At 33.2% G+C, this 21082-nt stretch overlaps 2 protein-coding genes and 1 long non-coding RNA gene across 13 annotated transcripts; all 3 read left to right on the forward strand.

The window, feature by feature from the left end:
- Positions 1–4660: 4660 nt before the first annotated feature.
- Positions 4661–6172, forward strand: LOC145005098 (small ribosomal subunit protein uS15). The gene is made up of 5 exons (XM_078964146.1): positions 4661–4809; positions 4910–4982; positions 5171–5309; positions 5388–5574; positions 5989–6172. The coding sequence occupies exons 1-5, from the start codon at positions 4787–4789 to the stop codon at positions 6020–6022; spliced, it is 456 nt and encodes a 151-aa protein (XP_078820272.1). The 5' UTR covers positions 4661–4786; the 3' UTR covers positions 6023–6172.
- A 965-nt stretch (positions 6173–7137) lies between these two features.
- Positions 7138–10065, forward strand: LOC145006336 (uncharacterized). 6 transcript variants are annotated; one of them, XR_013662866.1, is made up of 5 exons: positions 7139–7490; positions 7585–7830; positions 8690–8813; positions 9198–9442; positions 9561–10065. It is a non-coding gene; the product is annotated as an uncharacterized LOC145006336 (long non-coding RNA). The 6 variants fall into 6 exon arrangements; XR_013662870.1 differs by having other exon boundaries at positions 7139–7486; XR_013662865.1 differs by having other exon boundaries at positions 7138–7830.
- Positions 10066–14926: 4861 nt separating this feature from the next.
- LOC145004574 (uncharacterized) lies at positions 14927–21020 on the forward strand. 6 transcript variants are annotated; one of them, XM_078963518.1, is made up of 14 exons: positions 14929–15292; positions 15379–15461; positions 15585–15641; positions 16252–16328; positions 16938–17092; positions 18110–18225; positions 18331–18381; positions 19271–19372; positions 19527–19674; positions 19829–19918; positions 20092–20146; positions 20224–20346; positions 20591–20647; positions 20742–21020. In XM_078963518.1, exons 6-14 carry the CDS (start codon positions 18200–18202, stop codon positions 20864–20866), a joined length of 777 nt encoding a protein of 258 aa, XP_078819644.1. In that variant the 5' UTR covers positions 14929–15292; positions 15379–15461; positions 15585–15641; positions 16252–16328; positions 16938–17092; positions 18110–18199; the 3' UTR covers positions 20867–21020. The 6 variants fall into 6 exon arrangements, with proteins under 6 accessions (XP_078819643.1, XP_078819644.1, XP_078819639.1 ...); XM_078963517.1 differs by having other exon boundaries at positions 14927–15292; positions 18110–18381; positions 20720–21020; XM_078963513.1 differs by having other exon boundaries at positions 16227–16328; positions 18110–18381.
- Positions 21021–21082: the final 62 nt, after the last annotated feature.

The following is a 21082-nucleotide window of genomic DNA, read 5'->3' on the forward strand; positions in this document are numbered from 1 at the left end:
TAGACTATAATTATTAGTGATTTGGTGTGATTAGATCAACAACAAAGGCAAAAAAAAAAAAAAAAGTCAATTAGAAATCAATCATTCCTAAATAAAAATGATTTTGTCACTTGTTATCTTGTAATGTATTATGTCATATGTGTTTTTTTTTTTGTTTTTTTCCACATGTTGTTTTATGGTTTTTTCATTTTATTAAATTCCACATAATATTTAATATAATAAATAATAATAAATGCATATTAATTTTATTAATAAATTTTTTAATTTCAAAATTAATAAATTAAAGTTTTATTAGTTTTTTTGTTTATTATCTAAATTATTTGTTTAAATTAAAAAAAAAATAATAATTCAATATTTTTTTTCATTTTTCTTGTAAATTCAAACATTTCATGTGTTCAAAATTTTATATTTAATGTATTGGTCTCATATCTAGTGAAAAATAAATGAAAATTAGAAATATATGTACACCACGTGTCATCTTCTCGTTGATTAGTTGTTACATATTTTCCAATTAAAATTTATAAATTATAAATTGCATATTATTTCTTTAAGTTTAAAAGAATAAAATAAAACAAAATTTGTCATTTATTTTCTCTACAAAAAACGAATATATATATATATATATATATATATATATATATATATATATATATATATATATATATATATATATCTTAAAAAAAAGTTCATAAAGTACTAGTTTTTTAAAAATAATATATGTTTTTTGTTGTTAAAACTATTTTTTATATTTTTTATTTTATAGAATATATATTTATAATCTTAAAAACAATAAAATTAATTATAATATTAGTCTTTAATAAAAGATAAAATATTGATTTCATAAAAAAAATCTAAAATAGATAGGCTTTTATATGGATGTAAAATGATAATACTTAGTCACTACTAGGTGTACAAAAACGATAGAGAAATTAAATTGTCTCCTAGGAGGCAATTTAATTTCTCAAAATGATTTTGTACCGGTTTAAGATTGGTTTCGAAACGATATAATTTTTTTAGACCATTTCCGGAAGGTCTCGATCGGATTTTTTTTATTCGGCTCATACACGCGCACACACACACACACACACACACACACACACACACACATATATATATATATATATATATATATATATATATATATATATATGTATATATATATGTATATATGTGTGTGTGTATATGTATGTATGTGTGTGTGTGTCTCCAGTCATAGGCTTGATTCCACAGCAATATTTGACTTCGGCATAATAACTTTCTCCACATTACCATCCTTAGGAATATCAATCATTTTCGCTCGACGCTCTACATCACGAGAACTACTACCAGCCAACTTTTGCGGACACAACCGACGAACAAGAGCTAGATTCCCCGCACCCACTCCCCCGCAACACTCTTGTAACGTCCCATTTTTATCAACCAATGTTTTTTCATTTTTATTAGGTTAAAACCTCCAAATTTATAAATCCATTATTAAGAAAACCATTTATTCCAAATTACATTTATTAAAAATCAGAGTATTATAGGAAATGTTAAATCTTCAATGTTGTTAATGAGTGTGTACAGTCCTGCCTTCGTCTTCTCATAGCTACCGGTGATACTTGAAACAATAAACGACTGCGTGAGCATAAAGCTTAGTAAGTTTCCCCCAAAATACCCCATACGAATAATTATACAAGAGTGCATAACGGCCATTCTTCGGGCCTTCGACCTAACTGGACCGTCTCGCAGGCCTTCAGTCTATCCAGGCCAGAATACCAGGGTTTATTGGTCTACTGTCTCTACCCAACCGCTCCTCCCGAGCCTCTGTGCCTATGGCTTATAGCCGGCCTGCACCGGGTATCTTGGCCTACAACACAAAGCAGGACTGCCTCAACCTAAACCAAACACACATGTCGACATATAAATAATCATGATCAAGTAGGTATATAATCAGTGTTGTAAAACTCGCCGAGTTGGTCGATTACTCCTCCGAGTACTCGCTACTCGCCCCCCTTACCGAGGCGAGTTACATAATCCCGAGTACTCCCTAATCGACCCTTATTAAACTGATCAGTGTTGTAAAACTCGATCAAGTCGGTCATTACTATGTATAATATAGTTAATGATTTATTATTTAACACACATACATGTGATTATTACTACATATATACCTTAAATTTTCAATAATTATTCACGAAGTGAGACCGTTATGTGTGTTTTATTTTATGTGTTTTCACATGTATCCAGTTTTATTATATATTTTAATCAACTTATGATTTTATCTTATGATTTTTACATATATAATTTCTGTAAAAATATTTCTACATGAATTACCAAATCCGAGTACCCCCTGGGTACTCTCGACTCCTGTGTACTCGCTACTTGGTAGTCAGCCGAACAGGTACCGAGTAGCGAGTTCTACAACCCTGCATATAATACAGACAAACAACAATCATACAACTCACTATCGTCTACTAGTCCTCTCATAACATACAGTCCCGCTACTATCATTATTTAGTCATTTGTAGTCCTTGGGGTTGGAAGTGTAGAGCCAATATAAGTATAAGGGCCAAGGTTGCAACCTTGGATCAAGAAGGAGTACGATGAGCGTACATAAGAGTACACAGAGCGTACTAAGGTTCGCCTTAGTACGTTGGGCGTACTTATGTCAGGATGAAACCATAATATTTAGGGTTTGGTGCTATATAAGCAACCTTATGAGCTCATAACCCTCCCTTACCTCAGCCTCCACTGTTTAGAGCCATTTTCCCCAAACCCTAGCCATTTCATTGAGTGTGTGAGCTTATAGAGTGTATTTTGAGTGTTTTGAGAAGAAGGTGTTACATCAAGGAGTTGGAGAAGAAGATCAAGCTTGTAGATCTGAAGTTGGTTGGTGCCCTAGAAGCTCCAGAAGGTAAAAAAACTTCAAACTTTATTCATGCATCTTATATATCTTGATATTTTGGCTTTAAGGAACCATTTCTTGTCCCAAAGTCACAAGATGGTGCATGATGTGATTTGGACAAAATAAACTGTCCTTCTAGACTCTTGAAGAGGTTTTGAGTGATAAAAACGATGTCACAATGGCTTAAGATGTCCATGCATGGAGTAGGAAGGTCTTAATGGATTAAGACCAAGTATAAAGAGCTTTCTGGATATCCAAAGTGCTAAAGTTTGTGACATTATGAGTCCTAGACACATTTGGTCACTGGATCTGAAGTTTGGGCTTAAGTGCTTAAGTCATTAAGCACTTATTATGGTTTTAGCAAATCACTACCTATGCCCAACGTAAATCCAGTACACCATGCGTACTGAGTCAACCACCCCGATGGTGATCAACATCAGGAAGAGTACGCCCCACGTACCTCCTCTGATGGGCCTTTGTCATTTGTGATGGGTTTTGGTCATAAGACATCCTATGTGCTCATACAAACCCTAATGCTTGGATCTAGGTTTCTCTATTGTACATGCTTTGAATCCAAGACCATAAACCCTAATTCTAGCATACATATAATCATATTAACATGAGAATAAGTTTATAGTGTTACCTTGATTGTTATGTAGCAATAACAATCCCAAATCTCCTTGATTGTTATGTAGCAATTAACTTGTATTCGCAGGGAATCGTTAATCAAAAAGGTCGACAAGAACATATGGAAATTGTCACATTTTGTATCATCATACATTAATTATTTGAGAATGTAATATTTAATACAATACTTGATGTAAACAATGACGGTTGTATTTTGAATGTATGATAATAGTGTTTGTCATGTTTCATTTATATTCACTATGATGATATTACAATATGAAGTCACTCAAGCCCATGAACGTTTCCGCCGTTTTTTCTCTGGTTCGGGGGTGTGACACTAAGCTTTGGCTTGTATTTGTGGATTCAAATGTTTTTCTGGTACTTATCGAATTGCGAAGGCAGGACTGTACAAACATACATCAACAATTTTATGATTCGAGATTTCACATTGTTTCCCTTATAACCCTGATTTTGAATTATGGTTTACGAACAAATTATTTAACTTTAATGTAGAAAATTGTGCAAAACAATAGTTATCAATTTTTATTTTTTTCTAAATTCTTAGTAATTTTGGTATTGGAATTTTTTTATTTGTGTGAAAAATTAAAAAAAAAACTGTTGAACTAAATACGTTTTCAAAATTCATATTTTTCTTTGATTTTTTTTCTTTCAGAAAACGATATATTTTTCCATAACTAAACGCACCTTTATCACTCCGTACACAACATTTTATGTTTAATGGAGTTGTATAATATAACATTTTAAAGCATAAATTGTTGTGTATAAAGAAATTTTGTTATGTACGAATCAATTTTCTTAAACTATTGGTTAAGAATATGTCTTTACAAAAAAATGAAACCGTTTTTTTTTGTTCGACTTTTCTTAAAAGAACGAATTGAATTGGCTTTTTAACCGAAAAAACCACTTTTTTTTTTTAATGGAATTTAATTTCCAAAAAAACTAAAACGAGTATATAAAATCATTTTTTTTAATAAACCGGTTTAAAATCAGTATTTGTGCTCAAGTCTGCTATAGACTTTTTATTAGTATTAGTAGTAACGAGAGAAAAGCCCAATGCTCTTCTTACAGAATTTGGGCCGGTGTCAAAATTAACAAAGGTCCATCCAATCAAATTCCAAGAGATTGAATACCAAATTAACAAAAAATATAAATTGCAGCAAGTCTAGCCTTCTCTTCCCCATTCTGGATTAGGGTTTTGCAGCCGTCCTAAGAGCGTCAGCAAGCAGCGGCCAATTCTCCATCTCTGTCGCCATGGGTCGTATGCACAGTGGAGGGTACTTTCTTCCTCTATTCTCCTTCATCTGTCTGTATTTGCATATGTGTTTTGATGATTTCGATTTTTGATTTGTTTTGTTTTGTGATTTTGGTAAACAGTAAGGGTATCTCCGCATCAGCTAAGCCATACAAGAGGACTCCACCGAGCTGGCTGAAGATTTCATCTCAGGATGTAAGAAACTTTATTATTCCTTTGTTATATCTATTATGGTTTTAATCATCCTTATCAAGAAGTGATTTTTCGGCTAGGCTTGTTTCCGTGGTGAACCTAAAAGAGTAAAAAATACTATTTGTCTTTGTTCATTTAGGTTAGAGTCATTATTAGCTACTGAAGTATCTAACATAGCTGGATTTATTCAGGTTGAGGACAACATATGCAAGTTTGCCAAGAAGGGTCTTACGCCATCACAAATTGGTGTTATTCTTCGTGATTCTCATGGTATTGCTCAGGTGAACAGTGTAACAGGAAGCAAGATTCTGCGCATTCTGAAGGGACATGGTATGCATTTCCATCTCTTCTATTCAACAATCCTTCTATTTGGTACTAAAGTTGATTCTCATTTCTTGATTTTTTTAGGCCTTGCTCCTGAAATCCCTGAGGATTTGTATCACCTCATCAAGAAAGCAGTTGCCATCAGGAAGCATTTGGAGAGGAACAGGAAGGATAAAGATTCCAAATTCAGGCTCATTCTTGTGGAGAGCAGGATTCACAGGCTTGCTCGCTACTACAAGAAGACCAAGAAGCTGCCACCTGTCTGGAAATAGTAAGTCCAAACATTTTTTTTTATACATCTTTCATTGTAGTTGACTTCCACCTTTTTATGACTTTAATTGAATCCATCATGCATTTTGGTCCTATTTTTGACATCCAGCTTTTTATGAGTCTAGCAAACAGTCACTTTGTCATGAAACAGATTTTGCCATTGGTAGCATTTGATATCTACATATATTCATTTATTTGTGTATTATAGCATCACACACTCATTTTTTTTTTTCTATACAGAATTTAACTTATAGGATCGTACTTTGATATTTTCTTCTTAGACATTATATTTGAACCCATACCCCTAATTGTAGAATGCCATAATATAAATAATTGGATGAAAGTATGTTGCTATTTCATCCATTGATAATCAGATATGATTTATGTACTAACACAACTTTATTTGTTTATGCAGCGAGTCCACCACAGCCAGCACGCTTGTGGCCTAGAGAAGAGAAGTGAAGGTTTATTTTATTTTTGTAAAAGTTGGAAGAATGGAGTTTCTTATTTCAAGTGGGTGTTTTCTATTTTGTTATGTAGCATGAATTTCAGTTTATATGGCATTTTTTTTTTTCAATGATATTATATTTAACTTTCAAGGGTTGTGTCTTGACTCTATATGCTTTATACATGGTTTTAGACCCATGCTAAGTTTGGCATACTAGCTGTGAAAAGCTAGATGCTAGATGATAAACTAACTTCAAGATATAAATTGGCATTTATAATTTTTTTTTACATATAATTAAAGAATGTATTTGGAATATATCAAAAAAAGCTTCTAAAAAAACTAGTTTAAATAGCTTCTAAAAAAGCTTCTCCCTCTCTCTAACACACACAAGCAAAACCTTCAATTGAACTTTTTACAGAATTACAAAATTAAATAATTTTTAACAACCTATATCCTCATCGAAATATCACAACAACCTATATCCTCATCGAAATATCACTAAACATCACCTTTCATCTCTTCAATTCAATTCCAAGGTTCAAATTCATGTTTTAATTAACCAAAGCAATTCAAAAAATACATAATTGTTTACCTAAAATTTTGAGAACTATCACTGGCTTCAACTCAGACATTAGCCGTAGATCTGCTCGACGTGTTTCCTCCTCGTTTAAGGTAAACTTTGTAAACCCCATTTATAGTTTCAAGTTTTCCAATTGGAATAAAAAAAAAAAAAAAAAAAAGCTTTTTAATTTATTACAGGTTTCAAACCGGAATAAGTAAAAAACAAATGTTTGGGACATTGATTTTTCTTATCAAAAAACACTTTATTCCAACATTTTAAAGTAATTGACTAATATACCCTAAACCTAATACCAATGTTTTGAAAACCGGACTGGATATCGAACCGGCCGTGTTAAATGTTCGATGGTTCAAGTGGTCCGACCGCGTGGACCAGTCCTAATAACCATATATATATATATATATATATATATATATATATATATATATATATATATATATATATATACTATATATTATTAAACATATTGCTTATTTCTTGAAAATTAAGAGGTATAACTCTTATAACACCATGTACAATCCTATTAAGCTTACAATATACACACGCTTATCATCACGGTCTTAACTTGTCCGTCTGATGTTGGAAAACCCTAATATCTTCCCATCAGCCGTTATTTCTCCCAATCTCTTCCGTTTCCCTCCTTACTCTCTTCAATCTCATGTAGCCTCGGTTACTACCAACCTCTTGATGTTGTCGTTTCCTTCACTGACATCTGCCACCCGCTTCTACCTTATGTCGAGACGAGAAACCCTAACTCTATCTTACTGCCACCATCAACGCCACCATCACACACCGGAAACCCTAACCATAAAGTGAATTTCTTATCGACAGCATCAATGCCACCATCGACATAATCTCTTCAAAATCCTAGCTTCTACCATTACCGTATGTATGTTTCTTCGTTCTTTTTTCACATTTCCACTGTCTTTGTGTGTGTTTATTTGTTTTCATCTATTTATTTGATGTTCACCATCATCTGTTAGAGTTGATTTGAAGGTATGCTAGGTATAAAGAGAAAAGAAGGGAGTGGTGTCGGATAATATTTTGCCTCCTTCTCTTTTCTAGCATACTCGATCGTGCTGTGAGGTGAATGGACTCTGATTTGATTCATAGAGCTATGAGGTGCATTGCTATTTTTCAACATGTTTCTTGAACTCTCCGATCCATAAAGTTATGATCATTTCTCAAGTACAGTTCTCGACCCTCTCTATTTATCCGCCCAAATGTAGGTAAGAACATAATGATTATTGGCCCTATCTTTTGTTTAACCATTTGGATTTCTTGATTTGTGGGTTTTTTTTTATGTTTTTTTGTTGAAACATTGGAAGAACGAGCAAATCACTTTTATGAGCTCTAAGTCTAATTTTATATGTATTTGTTTGTGGCTGCCTTTGACCTTCTCTGCATTTATCTGTATACAACTGACGAACACATGTGTATCGAGCAATTGATCAAGAAGCAAGGGGAATCTATTTCATGAATAATAGTTTCAAAAGGTTTAAAAGAAATCTATCTCAAACCAGGAGTTAAATATTCTAACGAATTTGATTTTAATCGATTGATCAATTTTCTGGACCCCATACCTCGAGCTGTGTGTATACTCATCTATCATCGTTGCCCGTCTCCTTCCACAAAAACCCACTCTCTCTCTAACCCTTTCCATCGTGAGGTTAAATTTATCCCCAATGATTTGTCAAGAAAATGTGAGTTCATAATATGCCATCTCCATTGTCGTCTCTTCAGAATCCTATTCTTTATTGGAGAATCATTCCCAAATCCTTATTTTTAATCGAATTTACACAGGAAAAAGTAAAAGATTTGTTAACCTGTTTGTATTCATCTTTATTGTATGAACCTCACTACTTGAATTTTTAAAATGGTTCTGTTCATTGAGGATGAACAAAATATGAATCCCGGAGCAGGTGATGAAGGCACCACAAACAATGACAACAAATTTTTAGCTAATACGATAATAGCCGCTTTTTACAGAGTTTTATTCTGATTTCATGATTTAATGATTTTGTTGTGCCCTAAACCTGCAATTTTTTTTGGATTGATTGATTAAATTGGGTGATAATTGAGTTGCAGTTTCAGATTTAGATACGGTGAAGGAAAAGTTCCAAAAAATTGCTTTTAGGAGAGGATTTGTCTGGTGTTTGAAAGGATGTTTCATTAGCTCATGCTTTGTCAAATGCCATTACGAATATAGCAGGTTTTACACATACTATACTTATACGTTCTGATTTTCAAACTCATAATTCTGTTTTGATTTTCAAAATCATAATTTTATGTTTGTATGTGTGTGTGGTTGTGTTCTGATTTTCATAATCATAAATCTATGTGTGTATGTGTGGTGTGGCATGGTGTGTATCTATCTAAGAATAAATAAATTTTAAAGTACAAGGATTGAAGATTAAAGTTATTGTAGAAAGAAATGAATTTAGGCTGGTGTGTATGGTGTAAGTGGCTGTATGCAAATGGAAAGTTTAAGGTTTGGCTTAAATGCAAGAAATAACAGTACACTTTCAAGTATTTGTTTCAATTGTTTTAGCACTTAAACGATTTTGATGAAACCAAGCTTGGAATGTTCTTTTAGGCGATGAAAATGGCTTCTTGTAGACCAACGGTTCCGAGACAACCAAGAATCTCTCCAGTGGTGGTTGGGTATTCTTTCTATTTGTGGGTCTTGATATGCTTTCATTTGTTGCTGATTTTTGGAAATAGTGACACACTTGCTTCACTCACTAATGAGTAATGAATAAACTTTGTAGTTCTTTATTATCATATGGATGATCTCTTTTTAAAAAGAAACACTTTCTACCTTTGGGGCTATTTTTGCAGGTTATAATAAATTTTAAATTGAGTGTAGTTGCATGTGTGTGTGTGTAGTATTTGGTGGCATATGTTCATTAAATCCTTAAAAAAAATAATTCCTAATGTTTTTTCTGGTTGCATACAGTTTGTTTGTCTGAGCAATTCATCAAAGGGATAAACAACAACAAATCTACAAGGAACAGCTCATATTATTTCTTAACAAGTGTGTGACAGTCAAAGTCCACATGGTGATTTGGTGTTTTATTTAGACTAAGCACATACTCCTGAAACAAGCATTGAATTTTGTGCCAATTGGTTTTCCATAGTCTTAAAGAAGACGAGACATAACAAAGATGCACAACAGATATAGGATGTTATTCAACCATTTTTAATACAAGTTGATGATATAGCTATTAGTCGTACATTAGAAGCCAAGTTCCAATTATATGTGTTAGTATTCATGCTCTGTATTTTCTTTTTTAATTTAACTGATAACATGTTCTATATTTTTGTTGTATTATGGGTTTTCAGGTTCACCCCATGCGAGTTTCTAATCGAATGGTCTTTAATTTTGACATTAGATGATTAGCTTAAAACATTTAAGTTTGTGTTTCTTAAAATGTAAGGTATTAGCCACATTTTGTGTTTTAGATATGTTTACTGTTGTTTTCTTTTTTCCTTCCAAAACCTCAAAATGGTTGACTATTCACTTTAAAATGTCTATGTGAATGTGGTAGAGCATCTCAAAACTTTAAGAAAAAATGTCACATATTATTTATTTTATGTATGATTTTGCAAAGTACAAGTTTTAATCAGAATAAATGATTGTGTGGATTATCTTGATAACGGATTTTATAATTATTCATGTTAACTTGACATCTTAATTTAGAAAAAAATTAATATTTTCACTCTTTCCTATTAATCATCACCACATAATAAGAGTACACAAAAATAGCATTTGTTTTATAGATATCTTAAAGATAGATTTTGGAGTTGAGATAGATATAAAGTAGAAGGGTGGTAGTTTTAAAATGTAAAGAATAAGAACCCGTAAGTTCCAGTTCAAGAATTGTCGATTTTGCATTAGGTTTGGTTCCAAAAGTGGATAACCGATTTCAGTACACTGACCTAATAACAACGAGTCCACTAATTTGTTATGTAAGTCTCACATATTTTAATTGTACTCAATAGGGAAAAACACTATTTTGGTATGATATAATTATAAAGTCATCGTAATGAATTTCAACCAATTAGCCGATATATGATTCCATTCCTATATGTCACCTAATCCGGCTAAAGTTCCAAACTATTTAATATAGTTCTAAAGTCATCGTAATGGATTTCAACCAATTAACCAATATGTAATCCTATTCCTATATGTCACCTAATACGGCTAAAGCTCCCAACTATCTAATTTGATTTGAAATGCACAATTTAAACAATATAATTAAACGAAACAATACATGTACATAGGAATATATTCAGAATGGGTGTTGTAAAGATTATAAAACCTAAATTGTATTAATTTCGCATCACTCTTGCCGATTATTAGAGCTCAAATGTATTAGTCCAAATGTAGGTGTTTATCTTCCAGAATCGGTATTCTCACATGACCAATTTTATGTGACGTTATCCAGAGGAATATCACGTGTCAATACTAAGGTATTAGCAAAGCCGGAAAAAACGTTTGATAATGATGGAATCTACACATTAAACGTTGTGTACAAAGAAGTTTTATGTGACTAAAAAGGTACAATCAACAACTTATTATTTTACAATTTCTTCAAATATGTATCTTTGATGCTCATTTGATGTTTAATGCACGGATAGCAGATGAAGCAACATGATTGTGGATTTGTGTAATTTATATATTGGACATGTTATAAATCTAAATGACTACTTGATTGCAAATTGTTGTTTTTTATATATTGTAAAATCAAGTATGAACTATTAAATGAAATTCCAAATGTAGACTCAACTTCAGTCATATTGTATGATTATGCACCTAACAAGAAACTATCCGTTGAAATTAACTATTCAACACAAAATAATCTACCAAATGGCCGCAAAGAATAGCTCACGTCTAAAGGAAACTAATCATCGCATTAAAACTATCTTCCGAAAGAAACTCTTTGCCGCCCGGCGCTTAGCGCGGGTAAACGGCTAGTATATATATATATATATATATATATATATATATATATATATATATATATATATATATATATATATATATATATATATATCACTACTAGAAAAAAGGGTCTTTTCCTACGGATAATAGCTACGGAAAATTTCCGTAGCTAATTAGCTACGGAATGGCTACGGATTAGCTACATAATGGGACGCCCTAATTTAGTAACGGAATAGCTACGGAATAACTACAAATGCTATTCCGTAGTTATTCCGTAGCTAATTAGCTACGGAATAGCTACAGAATAACTACGGATGCTAGACCGTAGTTATTCCGTAGCTAATTAGCTACGGAATAGTTACGGATGTTAACCCGTAGTTATTCCGTAGCTAATTAGCTACAAAATGGCTACGGAATAGCTACAGATACAATATTAAACCATTAAATGAGTAAAGTATCTCGAATGCGCAAACGACTTTATGAACACTATTAATAACTATAAGTTGTTGAAAATAAAGATAATCATGTATAATAGAGGTGGAAAAAAAACGAAGAGAAAAAAACGAGGTTTAATGCCCGAAAAATAAAAAATAAGAAAAATATGTAGCTAATCCGTAGTTAATTAGCTACGGATTAGCTACGAATTTTTTTTATTTTCTATTTTTCGGGCACCAAATGTCATTTTTTTCGCTTTGTTTTTTTTACACCTCTACTATACATGATTATCTATACTTTCACCAACTTATAGATATTAATATCATTCATAAAGTCGTGTGCACATTCGAGATCAAGTATTCATTTCACAATTTTAACAATGTAATTACTATACTTTTCACCAAATTGTGATGAATTTATTTTTGTATATGTATATTCACATACATGAAAAAGTTGTGGTATATGTGTACGTGTATGTGTGTATGTATACGTGTTTGTGCGTATTTATATGTGAATGTATATCATAAGCGTGTTAAACCATTAAGCGAGTCATGGATCCCGTATGTGTACACGACTTTATGAATGATATTAATAGCTATAAGTTTGTGAAAATATAGATAATCATGTATAATAGAAGTGTGAAAAAGACGAAACGGAAAAAAACGACGTTTGGTACCCGAAAAATCGAAAATAAGAAATATCCGTAGCTAATTAGCTATGGAATTAGCTACGGATTAGCTACAGAATTCTAACGGAAAACATATTCTGTAGCAAATCCGTAGCTAATTACCTACGGATTAGCTACGGAATATGCTTTCTGTTAGAATTCCGTAGCTAATCCGTAGCTAATTAGCTACAAATTTTTTCTTGTTTTCGATTTTTCGGGCCCCAAACGTCGTTTTTTTGGTTTCGTTTTTTTCACACCTCTACTATACATGATTATCTATATTTTCACTAACTTATAACTATTAATATCGTTCATAAAGTCGTGTGCGCATACGAGATCCATTACTCGTTTAATGGTTTAATACTATAATTTTTATGAATACGTTCACATACATCTCACAAACACGAATACCTACATGATGATGATCATCATCATCATCAACATCATCATCACCAGCATCACCATCATCATCATCATTACCATCACCATCATCATCATCATCATCATCATCACCATCATCAACATCATGAGCACCACCACCATCATCATCACCACGACCATCACCACCACCATCATCATCATCATCACCACCACCACCATCACCACCACCACCATCATCATCATCACCACCATCATCACCACCACCATCATCATCATCACCACCATCATCATCACCATCACCATCACCATCACTATCACCATCATCACCATCATCACCATCACCATCACCATCACCATCACCATCACCATCACCATCATCATCATCACCATCATCATCATCACCATCACCATCACCATCACCATCACCATCACCATCACCATCATCATCATCACCACCACCACCACCATCATCATCACCATCACCATCATAAACATCATCTCCATCACCATCAACATCACCATCGCCATCATCATCACAATCACCATCACCATCATCATCATCATCATCTACATCACCATCACCATCACCATCATCATCATCATCATCACCACCGCCACCATCATCATCATCACCATCACCATCATAAACATCATCTCCATCACCATCAACATCACCATCGCTATCATCATCACAATCACCATCACCATCACCATCATCACCATCACCATCATCATCATCATCATCATCATCTACATCACCGTCACCATCACCATCACCATCACCATCATCATCATCATCACCACCACCACCATCATCATCACCATCACCATCATAAACATCATCTCCATCACCATCGCCATCATCATCACAATCACCATCACCATCACCATCACCATCATCATCACCATTACTATCATCACGATCGCAATTACCATCTCCATCACCATCACATCAACCATCACCATCACCATCAATATCACCACTACCATCATCTCCATCACCGTCACCATCTCCACCATTACCATCACCATCATCACCATCACCATCACCATCACCATCACCATCACAACCATTACCATCACCATCATCACCATTACCATCACCATCACCACTACCACCATCATCATCAACATCACCATCACCACTATCACCATCACCATCACCATCACCATCACCATCACCATCACCATCACCACCATCACCGTTACCATCACCATCACCATCACCATCATTACCATCACCATCACCATCACCATTATCATCACCATCACACCATCGGCATCACCATCACCATCACCATCACCCTCACCGTCACCGTCAATATCACCATCTCCATCAACATCATCATCAGCATCAACATCAACATCACCATCATCATCACCATCAACATCACCATCATCATCATCATCATCTTATTGATGTGTTAAATGTATTTTTTCGTTTAATCGTTTGTTTGTGTGTTGAACACATTCGTTACAGTTATCATATATTATTATGATATTTATTAGTATTATTATTATTAGCACTATTAGTATGATTGTTAATTGGTCGTGTCTTAAATGTGTAAGAAAATTATCAAAAAAAAAAAATAATACTCGAATAATGAAAAATAATAATAATGAGAGTAACAATAATAATAATATGGAAATAATAATAATAATAATATGTAAAAAATGATCCAAAAAAAGGTTTTTATACTCGAATAATAATAATAATAATAATAATAATAAGAAAGTGTTTAAAATTAATTGAAGGCACATCATCCTTAGATGTGGCATTCGTGGTAAATTGTTTGGTCGAGTGTGCTTTAGATTTGAGTTCGAATCGTCTTCCGAGCATTTTTTTAATTTTTTTTAAACATGTATAAAATACATAATTGACCAAAAATACATAGTAATGGCATCCCTGGCCTTTCGGTAAGGTGTTGGTATCTCATTTTCACTTTCCCCCTTCTCTTTCATTGTATCGCACCCACTCCCGCCTCCTACCTTTATGCCCGCTGCTTCGATCCTCTATTCTTCACTTTCCAGTTGATGAAGATGAAGCTTGCTCCGCCGGATTCATTCCATCGTTGTATTCTCTTGACGGTCGTTGCTTCGATCCTCCGTTCTTCACTTTCCAGCCGATGTAGATGAAGCTTGCTCCGCCGGATTCCTTCGATCGTTGTCTCTCTCATCGGGCGATTCGCTTGACGACCTTCATCTTTGGTCTCCTCCCTTCACGACTTTCACCGCCTGCCGCCTCAACAACCACCAATCGGTAAGATTCATATGTTATGTAATATCTTTTTTTATCATTCGGCTCAATCGTTCACCTGATAGTATTTCTTGTTGTGTGTATTGTAGTTGTCTGTAATCGGTAAGACGGGGTTCCCTTGTAACAATCTTGTCCATTTTTTTAAGCTATTATCGATTGAAATCATCTCAAGGTTAGTATTTCTTCCTAGCGTATTCTTGTAATTACTTGGACTGATTAGAATTGTTGTCCTTGACTGGTTGATTGTCATGAGGTTTTGATTCACAATATATTTTGAAAATGTCGATTATTGCAGGTATTGTAATCAAACCAGCTCACGTTCTTTTCCTCTCCATCTGCCTCTCAAATCCAAGTATGTTTTTTTTATTCAAGTTTCGATTTTATGAATCTTACTTGGTTAAGAAATCATATTGGTTATCATTGTTTTATCAAGATCCATGGGCTATTATTAGTTAATTGCTGTTTCTCATGATTTCAACGCATAACTCTTTAAGAGGTTGTGACTTTTTTTTTTTTATCAATCTGTGTTATTATAAATCTGTTTTAGAGATTGTGACTTTTTTATCATTAGAGTTATCAATCTGTGTTATGATAACTCTTCAACTAAAATCATATATAATTATCATTCTTTTATCAATCTGTTTTATGATAACTCTTGCATTTTTATGAGATTTTGACTTTTTTGGCTGATTTTATTTGATATTTTTATTTTTAATTTTTATGTACTATAATGTTATTGGTCAAATAATGTATTACTTTTGAATTTTGTTGCTCCATTTCTGCTTTATTTGGTCCTTTAGTTTGTTCTTTAATTGAATTAAAACTAAATTTTTTTTTTAAATTAAAAAGTTTTTTTTTTTTTTTTTTTTTTTCAAATTAGACCACTGAACTCTTTATTTATGTCATCTGCATTTATTTATACTGATGTTGGTTGTAGTTTGTTTCATTTTGTTCCCTGTTAGCTAGCATAACAAATTTGGTGAAGAAGGAGATGAAATTGATGTAACTTGCACTTCTAGGACCTGGTAAACAACCTCAGGTACAAAGATTTTAGTTCTTGAGTATTGATGAACTTTGGGTCTTTCATCTGTTACTTCATCTGTTCATGCATTTTTTTTCATCTATTACTTCATATATTGATGCATTTTGCTAACTCCATTGTTTATGAGTGGCTCTCTTCTGGTTTGTTTTCACCAGTTTACCACAATATCAAATGGTTTTTTATTACCATTTGTCCATATGAAAAGAAATCTTTTAAGAGTTAAAAGTTGAAAGGAAATATGGCAGGTTTCATCTTTAAAATGAATTGATAAAAAAAAAAAAGAACAGCTATATAAATAATAAGTAATAAGATACAAAGAAGAATGGAAACAAGCCCACATCGATGAAATGTAAAAGAAGTATGGAGGTTTGCCTTCATTATATAAACTTCTCCCACTCCAAGCATTTGTTAGTAGTATTGGCGTCCAACTCAAAGACAGTGGGCCATGTTACTAAAATGGGCTTGTTTCTATTTAATGGACCCAATAGTCTTTTTAATTTTTATATTTTGTGAAATCCGGTTTTGGCTGGTTCAATTAAGTCGGTTCTGACCGGTTTTTGACTAAACCGACGGTTTTTTCCGGTTCATAAACTGACGGTTTTTTAGGCTAATAAAACTGGATTCCTGTCCGGTCCGGTTTTCAAAACAGTGCCTAATATCCTTATACATCCACATTCGCCTCCATCGGCCATCGCTGCTTCTGTTGTGGACTCCTGAAGCAAAAATCGATAAGGTGCTGTTCCTTCGAACCCACAATAAAGGTTCGTTTTTCGTTTTCTCTGCCTGCTTTCATGCGTTTCTGCTAATGTCGTTTTTTTTTTTTTTTTTCTTTCTCTGTCTGCGTTTCATGCGTTTCTGTCAATCTTCTTCTTCTTCTCTTTTGTTTTTTTGGTTCTCTGAATTTTCCATGCTGTCGATTTTTCCATCTGTCCTATGGATTTGGAATTGTGCTGCTGTCGATTTTATTTATTCAAGGGCGTAGTTTACCTTGAAATGTGAATTCATACCTGATTTTAATGTGTAGTTTACCTTTGTAAGTGAAATCTGATTTTGAATGAAATGTCTTTGAACGTGTAGTGTTTGTGCTTTAATTGTGAAGCTTATATGATACCTTGAATGTGCATGTGTTTGTGTTTCAATTGTAAAGCTTAAATGATACCGTGAATGCAATTTAGGTTATGGACACCAATAATGTTAATCTTGATGATTGTGAAATATCAAAAAATAAGCTTAAGCCGAAAGTCTTTATGGTAATTTTGCACATATAAGCTGTTTTTTTTTTTTTTTTTTTTTTTTTTTTTTTTTTTTTGCTGAACACTAAAAATCACTTGTCAACTTATAACGTTTCTATTTAAAAACTCTGTTTTGAAGTGGCTATAAGTTACAAGTCAAAAAGTTAAAAGCCTTTTTAAATAAGCTTTGCCAAACACTCTGTAATTATTGTTTCTCCTTTAATTGAATACTTTACGCTCGGTTTATAAATCTTAGAGCTTCAAGATGTTGCGATATGAGTTGTCTCGTAGTAGACATAGGGCTCAAATTTTTGGGATTGATAATTCGCTGGGATTCTACTTTTGGGAGATCTGTTGTAAAGGAAAAAATCTGAATAAAAGAATTAGGGCTTCACGTTAATAAAATTCACAGGGATTCTACTTTGTGTTTATGCTTCAAAGACTTTTATGTTTGTTTTTATCTTTTCCTCGTCAAGTTACAAGACTTTTCTTTCGATGCAATGCATGGGTTCTAAAATTATATTTTGTAAATATTTAATTCTTCAGGGTCCAGAATGGATGCCATTATAATAAAAAGAGCGTGAAATATCCGCACGCGTGACGGGAGTCTGGGCAAAACGCCACCGCTGACCACCAATGATCGCAACCCTTGCCAGCAATACGTTAGGAATCCTGCGCCACTTCTGTTTTTCTTCTTCTTCTTCTTCTTCCTACTCTCTAGTCATCAAGTTTCATGCCCTAACCTCCATCATGGATTCCATTAACAGTAACAGTCACGGAAGCTCATCTTTCTCCACCTCTGCTCGTTCTTCGAGAAGGTACATCTCTCTAAAGCCATGTTTTGAAATAATTAAGCCTGTTGTTTTTAGTTTTATTAATTAGATGACATTTAGATTTTGTGCAATAGCAGTGGTTTATACGTCCAACGCCAAATTGTTTGATGGATTGATTTGGTGTTTTACATGTCTTCTTGTTTATCGTTCAGATTACTGTTTAAGCACACAGTATGTTATATAAAATTAGGTATTCATGTCTGAATTGCAGACTCAGTTTTTCCTTATGGTTTTAATAAGATGTGCCGGAACTCTGAATGTGATCATTAGTATGGGCATATACTGAAACATAGCTGAAATTAGCCTCTTATGGATACAATATTTGAAGATTGAAGAAATAAGAATTCTGACTAAAAAAAAACACAGATCAACATCCATGACATTTCAACATCTTAAATTACCCTCCCCCAAAACAAGCAACTTCTGTAACATTAACCAGCTAGTTGTAAAATAAAAGATTACAGCTGCAGTTTGTATGTATATCTTAGTTATTCTAATTTCAGCATTGCACTAGAGTAGGAGAAAAGATTATCATAAGTTGTTACTTGTTAGATTTCCTTTTCAATGAACTTGTAATTGCAGAGTACGAGAATTTTTCAGTTATATTTTAAGAAATAATTCGCTTTCACCTATCTTGATAACAAAATGCATGAGAAAAAGAAACAACTACAATTCTATTGCTACTAACCTACAAAACTCCTGAAAGTTTGTGTACACCTTCATGAACCACAAACCAAATAACAAGACATGCAGATAGACGGATTCTGTGTTGATGCAAAGCCTAGTTTTAGAACCTGATGATAAAAATTTGGTTGATTAATTTAAAATTGTTTACTCTAAATGACCATATGTGTAATTTTTAATTTGGCGGCAGTGGTGGTGGAGGTAGAGGTTCATCAATGACAGAAAGCCATGGAAGGTCAAGGGGCCGAGGTGGAGGTGGGCAAGATAGAATTGATGCTCTTGGCAGGCTCTTGTAAGCATTATGAATCTTTTCTAAGTTTTAAAAAGATAGTTTTTTTTTTTTTTTTTTCTATGTTGAATACTTTATATGCTACAGTTGTTTTTTGCAAAATGATAGCAGAAAGTAGGCTCTCATTGAAAATTATTTATTTCCATCAAATTTGTAGGACCCGTATCCTGCGACATATGGCTTCTGAGCTGAAGTTAAATATGAGGAGTGATGGATATGTAAAAGTTGAAGATCTATTAAGACTCAACATGAAAACATTTGCCAATGTTCCAATAACTTCTCATACAATCGATGATATTAAGGAGGTTTTCCTCACTTTTTTTTTTTCATCTTCATTCTGCTCTTCTTTTAGTAATAAGAGATAATTAATTATATGTATTTTCCACATTATGTTAACGATAAGAAAGAAAAAAACTTGAATTTTTGTTGTTGGTTGTAAATTTGTAATGTGTGGTTTAGGCTGTGAGAAGGGACAATAAACAGAGGTTTAGCTTGGTTGAAGAGAATGGGGAGCTTTTGATTCGTGCAAACCAAGGTCATACTGTAACGGTATGTAAACAATTATCTATTCTTTAGGGTTTTATCTTATGCAAACAGATGGCAATGTACTTTCATTGATTTCTATATTATAGCATTATACATTTGTTACTTTGAAACTATATTGCTATTTCTTGCATCCTCTTTTTAATAAATAATAATTACTCTGTTGGTTGGGTTGGCAGTTGGTTGAGACAGAGAGTTTACTTAAACCCATCCTCTCACCTGAAGAATTTCCTGGTAATGACATTTTATATATATATATATATATATTTTTTTTTTCTTAATGTTTGTGTTGATGTTTTTTTGATGTCCAGTTTGTGTGCATGGAACCTACAGAAAGAATTTAAAATCAATATTGGAGACTGGTCTTAAAAGCATGCAAAGGCTACATGTCCATTTCTCTTCTGGATTACCAACCGATGGTGAAGTAATTAGTGGTAAAAATTTCTCATCATACTTCCGATTCTTGCTATTACAACAAAAACTTGTTATTAGGACATTCATTATATATACTAGTTTGAAAACATTTACCCAATTATAGCGCATAGGTTTTCAAAACAAAGAAATGAAAGTAGTGTAGGATGGTATAAATTAATAAACCAATTTAATTGATGAAAGTATGTTGTTGCGTTTAACCTTTTGGTTGAGAATTTGTTATTGCTTCTGCTTGTATTGTTGTAGGAATGAGGAGGGATGTGAACGTGTTGATATTTCTTGATATTAGGAAAGCTATTGAAGGTACTAGTCACTACTCACTTATTGAATTAGGTTTCCTTTTTCAAGATGAAAATTACCTATTTGCCCCCATAGTGATGGAGAAAGTATTTGGCAGGGGGGATGAAGCTTTACATATCGGACAACAAGGTGATCTTAACAGAAGGTTTTGAGGGTGTTGTCCCTGTCAAGTATTTTGAGAGGATAGAGTCATGGCCAGATAGGAAGCTTATACCTTTTTAATACACTCTCATCATCCCCTAAAATTTAGCATCATGATTTCGAATAACCCACCCACATTACATGTAATTGTCATACTACTTAAATGAAACTCATTAAATAGACTTTTACCGGAAATGGGGATAAATCAATAGGTAAAATATAATGTGTTCTTTCATACGTAGATACATAATAGCTTCTGTTTTTCTGTATTTTGTCATATAAATATCTAATCTTGAT

This window comes from Lactuca saligna, chromosome 7 (genome assembly GCF_052625555.1).
Source record: "Lactuca saligna cultivar CGN05327 chromosome 7, ASM5262555v1, whole genome shotgun sequence".
Classification (NCBI taxonomy): domain Eukaryota; kingdom Viridiplantae; phylum Streptophyta; class Magnoliopsida; order Asterales; family Asteraceae; genus Lactuca; species Lactuca saligna.